This window comes from Diceros bicornis, chromosome 5 (genome assembly GCF_020826845.1).
Source record: "Diceros bicornis minor isolate mBicDic1 chromosome 5, mDicBic1.mat.cur, whole genome shotgun sequence".
In the NCBI taxonomy this organism is placed as follows: domain Eukaryota; kingdom Metazoa; phylum Chordata; class Mammalia; order Perissodactyla; family Rhinocerotidae; genus Diceros; species Diceros bicornis.
The window spans coordinates 54,003,757-54,014,463 of NC_080744.1; the positions used below are offsets into that span (position 1 = coordinate 54,003,757).

The following is a 10,707-nucleotide window of genomic DNA, read 5'->3' on the forward strand; positions in this document are numbered from 1 at the left end:
CCTGTCTCTGAGGGCTCGTGTGTGGCTTTCACTTCCTACTTAGAATGTGGTGTTTGTATTTTAAGGAAAATATAAATTAGAAGTTACTACAAGGCCAAGGACTAAGAAAGCCTGTTCACCAGAAAGTGTTTATTAATCTACTAAAAACAAAAAAGATGTTCTTTCCCTGAAAAACAAAACAGTATCAGGTGAAAAAGAACTCACTAAATTGTTCTATCATATTTAGAGAGAGAAAGTTCCATAATACAAAACCTTAAAGATGCTATCTTTTGGGAGAAATAAGCCTTTTAAAAATACAGGATTCTCCCCACCAGCCCACCTACCACATAGTCTAGAGAGTCGACGTTTGGGGGGAAATACTTAAGATCTTTTGCAAATACTATCTTCTCCTTACAATTCTAAACTGCTTTACAATTTGCAAAGCACTTAAAAAAAAGAAAAAGTTCAACTGATTTTTCCAAGCACCGTATGGTACACAGGCAGATAATCACAATTTTACAAAAGAGAAAAGGAGCCTGAGAGGTTAAATAGCTTGCCCAAATGGCTGTCAGAACTGGAAGCCAAGGTTTCTCAATTCCAGTCCTAAATTCTTTCCACTACATCTTACTATGACCTATTTAAAAGACATTATTCTAGTAAGGAGTGGTTAATTAACTCAATTTAAAGATATTATCCTTAAATAAATAAAAATAAATAAATAAATAAAAAATAAAGATATTATCTTTGAAATGACAGCCCTCAGCATAATACCAAACTACATATACTATGCACACTCCACGGTGAATTTCACTTGTGTGAGCTTACTTAAAGGAAAATCTAATTACACTACAGCAACAAAAACCCCACCAGCAGTCACTACCACTGCTTAAGTGGCTTCCATGGTCCAGGCACTAGGATAAATGCTTTACATACATTAATGTACTTATTTATTTTTATCCTCATAACAATTCTGAAACTACTATTCCCATTTTATAAGAGAGGAAACCGATGTTGAAAAGTTAATCAGATTACAAAGCTAGTAAAAATAGTGCTTCGATTTAAACCCAGGCCTATTCCCACTCCTCAAAACTTACAAAACAATTAGATCTTTGAGTAACTACAATGTGCCAGTTTAAAAAATGTTCTTATATGTAAACAGAGGCTCTAAAGCCACATCTATAAAACATAAAAATGTGAGACTCATAGAGATGATGTAATTTGTCCCACATCAAACAGGCAACAAGAGACAGAGGCATACAAAAAAGGCCCATGTTTGCCCTCCCTTACTGTTTTTAATAGCTGCATCACTTTAATGTGTCATCCAATTGTAAACACAAAAACCATGAGGACAAGATTTTCAAACATATAGTGGTGAAACTGTAGTAATAACCCGATAGGTACACAGTACTTAAGAAACTGAAATTTTACACACTAGCTTTGACCGCTTTCACAATCTGTAACTCCGCGCTTGTTTTACAGATGTTGAATTAGAAACTTCATTGTAATTTCTTCTTTTATGAAAAAACATCACCCCTCCCCCATATAAAATCTAACACATTTTAAAAAGCTATGATGTTCATTATTCATCCCAGAACCTAGTACAATGCTATACAATGAGCAGATACTCAAGCATTATATATTTCCTGACTGATAACGGAGTTAAGTCCTAGGTTGGATGTTAGTAGTAAACAAGGTCTGGATTTCTATTTGGCCCTCACTGGGACAAAGGTAAGAAGAGACATGCCAGTCAAACTAGCATCGGGTACAACCCCGTCCTGTCAGTAAGGACTGTAAACTCCCAACTTTAATGATGCTACAAAGTACATCTATCGATTCCTAACTTTTATGATGTCAGAGATGAGAAATAACTTAGAAGAAAAACCAAATCCTCCTTAAATTCCTACAAGCAACACCACCTTGGGCATGGTTTTGTACAGTCAGTAACCATTTATATCCCTATCTCCCATTTAAGCCTGTGCTATCAAAGCTCCTACAGCAAATTAATCAACTAATCTTTCATCCTTCAAGGAATCTAGCATGCGCCACAGAAATGTGCACTGGTCCAAAGGAAAGCAGCACGACAGGGATGAGGGAGCTAACTAACTGAAAGTTTAAAGTAGACTGAAGCCTCACTTTATAAATGCTTTGAAGAACAAAACTAGAAAATAAATTGTGCAACAAAGATAGTCTGAATAACAAAACAAAGAATGGAAGCAAAATTAACTTAAGTCCTAAACTATTATAATAGTACTATATGGCTATTGTGAAATTACATAAAATATACTGCAATGTTCTTTGCATGATTTTAGAGTCTAAAGTAAAACGGCAAAGTAAAAATGTATACACCAAGGAAGACAACACTAGAAACACCTCTTTATTCATGCAACATGAATTTGTATGGGTCCACAAATCCTTAATGAAACCACTGGGGCCAGACATGTTTCAGAATTCAGAATTTTCAGATTTTAAAAGAGTACAATGGTGTATATACCATTTATTAATTTAAACCTCCCAGAGGCTTCTGGAACACTGCCTCTCAAGCAATCACAGAAATATGTGTGCAATGAAATATATGCATATTCACACCAAATGGGATAAAACAAGATTATAAACAGCCTCACTTTTCCCACCAAGCTTAAGAAAAAACTTTCAGCTTTCAGAACTTCTGCATTTCAGAATTACGAATAAAGGATTCTGGATCGTAAATTGGTTTTCTCCTCCAAAGGCAAACTGGTCCTTATAAGGGTTTGCGATTTTCCTTTCCAAGTTCAGAAATACTTCCAAAACAAAAACAATCCACTTAAGTAGATATTAAAGTAATTTTGCAAAAAAACTTTGTGGCTGAGTAACTTTTCCCCTTAAACATTTAGAGAAGCCATGAAATGTAGAAACTGTTCAGTCTTAAAATTTCTACTAGAGAAGTGGGAGAAAGATTCAGAGTATAAGCCTAACTGAAAAATTAATGTTTCCAGCACAACCTCTCTCCAACTGCATGCAGTATCTTAACATAATAATAGACTACGTCTTCTGTTAATTGTTTGTACATGTGTTTTAGCCTCTCTTCTATTAAACTGATATTTTACTCATGAAATAATTTTTCTAAAAGGCCTTGTACATTGTCTTAAACATAGCAGTCATCAGTCATCCAATAGGTCATTTTATCATTATTATTCCTGAGGAAGATTTGCTCTGAGCTAACATCTGTTACCAACCTTCCTCTTTTTTTTTTTTTTTTTTGCTTGAGGAAGATTCGCCCTGAGCTAACATTTTTGCCAATCTTCCTCTATTTTGTATGTGGGTCACCACTACAGCATGGCTGACGAGTGGCATACATCCATGCCCTGGATCCAAACCCACGAACCCCGGGCCATCAAAGCAGAGTGTGCGAACTTAACCACTAGGCAATGGGGCCAGCCCCTCTTATTTTTTAAAATTCTACAATAAAGATAATTCACACTCTTTATAATAATACTGAAAACATCAAAAGTACATTTTAAAAATCTCTTAACTCTGTCATCTAAAGATAACCAAACTAAACACACACACACACACACACACACACGATTTTTAAAGGTAGCAAAAATATAAGTGAGTTCTTAATAGGTTACTTTTCTATTCTGTCAGTAAAAAGAAAATACTACTGCTTAACCCTCAGCACCGTTGTGACAATCAAATAAAGCAATGGGAAAGTTTTTTGAAAACTGTAAAGTATATAAAACAATTTGCAAGCTGACAGGCAGAAAGAAAGATTAACGAAAATGATGCAAAGTTTCAAGCTCTGGTCTAGAGCAGTCAATGGTTCATAACTCTAGCCACATGAGATTCGTCTGGGGTACTATGAGAAAATACTGATGCCTGGGTCCCCAACAGAGCAACCAAAACCAACCTTCTGGGGGGCAGGAGGCTGGTATCTGTATTTTTAAAAACTCAAATAACTGTAGTGTAGAGTAGACTGAGAACCACTAAGATGACTGAGTGTAACTAAAGTTAGAGTGAGAGGAATTTAAGGGGAAGGTTATTGTTTTCAGATCTCCAGACCAGAGAAAACTTAAATTCTGTCTACTTTTTTTTTATAATTTTATTTATTTATTTATTTTCCCCCCAAAGCCCTAGTAGATAGTTTTATGTCATAGCTGCACATCCTTCTAGTTGCTGCACGTGAGACACGGCCTCAGCATGGCTGGAGAAGCGGTGCGTCGGCACGCAACCGGGATCCGAACCGGGCCGCCAGTAGCGGAGCGCGAGCACCCAACCGCTAAGCCACAGGGCCGGCCCAAATTCTACCTACTTTTAACCAAACATTGTGTATAGTGTGAACCTATTTTAGTTGTTGAAAAGGAAAAAAAAATCCTTAAACATAAACCTCCTATGTGTACATGCACATGTATGTACACACTTTAGATCAGCCAAATATTATCTGTGATAAAGCCAGGGTGGTGGAATTTTGGGCAATTTTCACTTTTTTGTACTTTTCTGGTTATCTAATTTTTAAAATGAAACCATTTCACATTTATAATCTGGAAAACAGTACTGTAAGCCATAATGCAAACTACTATTTCAGGGTACCAGGACTGCCACGTAAGGCTAACTCAGGCTGTGGAGTTTATGATGTGAAAGGTTAACTCCTGGAATTGCACAATACTGAGGTGCTCTTATTGTAATATGTGAGAATTATAGTATAGTTGATTAAGTAAATCAGTAAATTCTACTCTTAAACCCTAGGCAATTGTTCAATCTCTTCATTAAAGTCATTTCTGATGCCACCAACTAACAATAATGATTCCTTTTTCCTCTAATTCCTGGACAATTTGCACTTTATTTTACATGAGTTCATTAAAGGGGAGATAAAGTCTGAAGTCCTCTGCCCCTACTTCAGAATACTAGAAGATTACTGACTTGGGAGAAGCACACCATCTTAAAGTACTAGAAAACTGTACCTCTCTCTCCACCAGGATCCTTGACATACACCACATTTGATACAATAAAATAGCTGAAAAACGTACAAAAGTCCTTTGATGATAAACATAATCCACTATATACGACTGCAAAAGGCAAATGCAGGCTTTAATGGCTGCAGTAAAATGGTCTGATTTTGTGAAATGAAAACGACACACACAACTTCTGAGGCTGGACAATATTCCAGCAAAAGTTACGAGGTTTTCCAACACAGCAACAACTGGGCGAGGAATAAAAGGATATTGCAATGATTTACGTGTTCTAAAAGTAAGTATACTTTCCATATCAGGATTTAAGAAGAAGCCACTACTGCTGTGGAGAAAGGCACCTTAAAAAGAAAGACTGTTTGGAAGACAGTAAAGAGTATTAATCTCTGATATATGTGACTCCTACAAAGAAATACCCAATTAAAATAAGCACCAAGAGAGATATTTTTAAAAGCAGTTGCTCAGAAAGCCATCAACTGGCCCTAAGTAGTCATTCAACAAATATTTTCTGAGTCTCTATTATGTGCCAAGCACTATGCTAGGCATTACAGAGACTAATGTGAATAAAAGACTATGTCCTTACCCTCACAAAGCTTCTAGCTAGTGAGTACCCCCAAAATATCTCACAGTTCTGACCCCAAAGCCCTTCTCAATGCCACAATTTTCATTCAAGTTTACTTAACATCCAAACATATTGCAGTTTTAAAAAAAGGGCAAGAGTTACAGTACATTATGATAGTGTATTATATTAAAAGCAGTTTATGTGGTTGATTACCATATTCTCATTTGACATAAAAATTTTAGAAAGCTTTACACAGTAAACATGTGGTTTATATTGTCTGCGGTATTTTCCACACAAAATTAGGCATTAGATGTTTGGATAAACCTATAACCCCAAATTACGCTCCATAGGTGGAAAAAATCAGATTTTATAGAGCAGTTTGAATGTTTTTTTAACCCTACATGTATTGCAAATGAGTTTCACCACCAGTAAGTACTGCATTATATATAATTCTGAATACTGTACTGATAAACCACATAAAAAGCTTTCGCTGAAGTTCACAGAAGACTCTAAAGGTTGAAAATCCAAAAGAATATTATACGCCATTGTCAGGTGAACCAAAAGAAACTTTAAATCCATAACCTCTAAAACAAGCTAATGAGGAGTTAGTTCTACCTGTTTAACTGCTTTCTTAACACACACCCAAATAATATGACAGTAAATCTCACTGGTGGAGCTTTCTTCTAGGTTACTTATTAAGAAGTTCATAGCAAACAGTGTAAAAAGACTTAGAAAGGAGAACCAATCTAAGTTACAAACTGTTTCACCCTATTAACTGTATGCAAACAGATTTTATAAATATGTTGATTATAGATATTAGAACCCACTATAACATTATCAACATTTATTACAAGTTTCTGCTTGTAATAACTGCATTTTAAAAATATTCCACGATATACTTAAGAATGAAGATTCCTTTTCCTCTAATCTCTTTAACACAATCATTTTCGTACACAAAATTCTAAAGAAATAGTGACCCTGCATTATAAGACAATGAGCTTAATATTTCACCTAAGCAATTTTTCCAGACCCATGAAGCTTCTCTCTTGCTTTCTTAATATCACTTCACTTTTATTTGCTACATTAAGATTACCATAAGAATTATTTATTTTCCTGACGAGCTCCTATACGATGTGTCCTGCTGGTGTTAACATGACTGCCCCTAAATAATCCCTTTCTTTGCTCTTTTCCTTTTTTTTCTTTTTTTTTTTTTTTTTGGTGAGATCAGCCCTGTGCCAACATCTGCCAATCCTCCTCTTTCTTTGCTGAGGAAGACTGGCCCTGGACTAACATCCGTGCCCATCTTCCTCCACTTTACATGAGAGGCCGCCATAGCATGGCCTGCCAAGCAGTGCTTCCGTGCAGGCCCGGGATCCGAACCAACGAACCCCGCCGCGACGGAGAGCGCGCACTTAACCGCTTGCGCCACCAGGCCGGCCCCTCTTTTCCTTTTCAAATCATCTGTGCTACCAAATATCTCTACTGACTGAGGACCTATGAGCTTTTCTATTCCTTCCTTATACATCTATTTTAGCTGAACAGAAAGCATTTTTCTTCTGGCTCCTGGATATATATAATTATTAAATTTCAGAACTATGAGAACCTTACAGATGATCTAATAAAATTTCCAATTTTATTTTAAAAAAAGGAAACAGACCCATTGAAGGAAAAATGATACCACCAAGATGAGATTATTTTCAAGGTAGATACTGTAAAGTGAAATAAGATTTTGCAAAAAGAACTTAATGTAGTAATTCAGCAACTAGACTGAAAAACTGACATCACATTAAAATGTTTAATTTTTTGAATCCTTGATTTTAAAAATCTGTTAATTACTGATATTTTAAAAAGTTTCCCTATTCAAATTTGATTTCTAAAAATTATTTTTAAACTTCTTAGTTTAAAATAATCTTATTTATAATCATCTTAATGGTAAATTAATTCAAACGAGGTTCTCAGTTTAGGATTTACATTATGTTCTTTCTAATTCATAGGATTTTCAGAACAATGATAAATGTGGAATTCAAGGAGACAGGAGCTATTTATCATGCATGTCCTAGAATGAGTTTCATGAAGTACTCAGTACTAGGCGGCTACAAATGATTAAATGTTACAACTTCTAACTAAAGACTACACGACACCTTAACATCAGAGTTATGGAAAAATTAAAGTTCAAGTATCCTCATAATCCATATAAAAGAAAAAATTAACATAATGATTATATATAATATATATATAGAAAGACTTCTAAAATCAATATCAGCTCAACTAATTTCAGACTATGATTAATACATAGCATCTGTCAAACTATCACAATGTGCTAAATAAATGACATGAATCAAAATCACTGTAAGAAATCACTATAATAAACATGGTTAATTCCTGATGTACTTTTTTCTGAATTTTTTATGCTTCCTTATTTTGAAATAGCCTCTGGTTTGTCAGCAGAGGCTTCTCAAAACACAGGGAAATGTATCTAGCAAAGTGAAACAAATCTCTCTCTCAAAGTGATACACCGAGTCAGAGTTAAATTAAAACCCACAGATCTACCAGATAACTTTGTTATTCTTCTAAACTCTATTTGCATTTCTGCCATTCCCATCCCACCCAGGAAATGCTTCTTAGCCCTATTCAATTTCCTTAGGCACAAATAGGGGACTCTTGCAAACCAATGAAGACTCACATAATGAGATGGCATCAAGATCTGCCTCGTCCTGATACCCACACAGATCGATTAAGATCAAACTTTAATATTCCCTTCTTTTCAAGGTTAATCCACTCAATCATTTTACTCTAATTGCAGCCAATCTGGTCTATAGCAGATAGAGTAGCATTTGGATCCCCTAAAACAGTAAGGAAAGTTAGATTTTTAAAACGCTGCAGCTGTCCATGACTCTGCATGGAACTTGTAGGTAGGTACCAGGATCCAGATACCCACATCATGTCCACCCTCTGCCACTGTCGTTACGGAAGGGAGGAAGAAATTTCTAATTATTCAAGTGAAGATTTCACTTACCAGAACCTTTTAAAAATATCTAAGCCCCATTTATATTGTCAAAATGTCCATTTAAAACCATTTTTACCTATTCAAATAACCATATTCTGGAAATATATTCTGGCCTGGTTTAAAAGTTATAAGATCAAAATCTTTCATATATCCCTACAACTTAAAACTTTTTTTTAGCTAATTAATCATGGATTTTCCCTACCTTGTTAGTATGATGAGTGAGGTCTTTGGGAATTTCACTGAAAATTAGAATGTATAATGGCATAAACGCAAATTAAGTTCACCAAGTCAAACAAAATACTAAACATCAAGGTTATAGAATTTTAATATACTAGAGAAAACAGCAAGGAGCCAAGGGGAAAGATTTGGTAGGAATTCCATCAATACTCTGCCAATTGTGGGGCAAGGTAGACAGGTATTAAACTGCATTGTATCCTTCACGTCTTCACACTACCAAGGAAGAAACATTACAAAACTTGACTTTGTAATTTTTTCGGAAACAATAAAGAACTGGTCTCACTTTCAGGTCAGCTTCAGCCAAATCTTAAGGGCTACAAGTCACCCAGAACCTGGCAACAGTAACTTTTCTTCCTTGACCCAAGAAGGCAGAGTGCCAGAGGGAAATAGCAAAGAGTAGCACTATATAAACAGGGCAAGTGGCACAAGAGCAGAGGCAAGTTATATAACCAAAATATATTTTAAAATATGTTTATAACTCGTAACAACCTTTGCCTTTGGTTGGTTTCTTGTTTGGAGTATCAGTTGCAACAGTTAATTCAATATTATCTGGATCGCCTCCTTCCTCTTCAATAGCCTACATTAGAAAGAGAAGTTAATATGCTACACAATCTATCTAAACTTATTTTATAAAAACGAAATGAAAAAAAATTAGCAAACCTCAAGCCTCAAGACATTAGAATTGCCAGTCATTTCATAAACCGACTTCAAAAAAGAGCAATTAAACTACACGAGGGAGAGAAATTTTCAGGGGGAAATATCATTAGGTATCAAAATCACATGGAGTTTTAAATTCTACCGAGTCGAGATCGTTAAATATCACATACTGTATTATCATACTGAACAAAAGTCTACATATTCTCGATTGCAGAAAAGTTGCTACTACGGAAGTAAATAACTATAAAGAGCTTTCCTAATTTCTGTAAGGCAAACTTCTTTCTCCTCTACTACAATTCCAATGCTTACTCACATAAACCAGAAAGATAATCAGGGATGAAAAAGCAGATTATTGCGCTGATGCAAAAACGGAAAACAAACCCTCTCTTTAACCCACCCATCAACTCCTACTACCAATTTCCCCCCAAGATGGGGAGGAAACGGTTGGGCACAATTAAACGGTAACTTCGCCGAAGTCACCAAAGTAACCAGTCCCTCCGAGGCCAAGAAATGCACGCGCTCACCATCGCTAAAGGCTGGGGACCGAGCGCCTCCCGGGTCTCCACGATCGCCCTCGGGAGGTCCCGCCGGCGGCCGCAGCCCTCGCAGCCTGGCGGGGACGTCCCGGGGGAGGCAGGGGAGCGCTCGGCCGCGGCGGCCGGTCCCGGGCGGCTCGCGGGCCCGTGGCAGGCCCGGCCCGGCGCGCGGGGGCAGGGGCGCCGCGGGAGGGTCCTCGCCCTCCCCGCGCGCGCGGGCGCTGCCCGGGGCCTCCCCACCGCGCAGCCCCGCGGGCCCGGAGGCTGCGGGCGTCCGGGAGCTGAGGCGGACGGGGGGAATCCCAGGCGCGGCCTAAGCTCCCCTTCCCGGGCCTCACCTGCTTGAGTCGGGAGACGAGCACAGTCTTGACTCCGGTGATGTCTAAGTTCCGCCGCTTCAGCTCGGACTTGAGATCGATGACCCGCAGATCGGTGATCTTTTTACCTTCCGCCTGACCCGAGGCGGCCGAAGCTGCCACAGCACCGGTAGCGGCAGCCATTTTAGAAGAGCAGCGCGCTGCCGAGGCAGCGAGCGGGTTGCAGGGCGGCGGCAGTAGCGCCAACTTCGACCCAGGCCTCGGCGGCCGGCGGCGCCGCGCAGCGCTGCGCACAATGAGCCGCTGGCCCCGCCCCCTGTCCGCCACCCCAGCGCAACCTGCAGCCGCAGCCAGCACCCGGATGACGGGCGCGCGTGCGCACTGGCGCGGGGGATGGCTCCCGGCGCGCTCCGCCGAGCGGGCCGCGGCCAGCTGGGCGGTGCGACCCTCTTGCGTGGGCTGGGAGGCC

The 10,707-nt window shown here is 38.6% G+C and overlaps 1 protein-coding gene across 5 annotated transcripts in view; it reads right to left on the minus strand.

The window, feature by feature from the left end:
* SLTM (SAFB like transcription modulator) overlaps window positions 1-10,484 on the minus strand; it is a 69,495-nt gene extending 59,011 nt beyond the window's left edge. For all 5 annotated transcript variants that reach the window (XM_058541695.1, XM_058541698.1, XM_058541697.1 and 2 more), the window contains exons 1-2: window positions 10,260-10,484; window positions 9,218-9,305 (exon numbers count right to left, since the gene is read on the minus strand). In XM_058541695.1, coding sequence (XP_058397678.1) covers window positions 9,218-9,305; window positions 10,260-10,421 — 250 coding nt within the window. In that variant the 5' untranslated portion in view covers window positions 10,422-10,484. The remainder of the gene's footprint in view (window positions 1-9,217; window positions 9,306-10,259) is intronic.
* Between the last annotated feature and the right edge of the window lie 223 nt (window positions 10,485-10,707).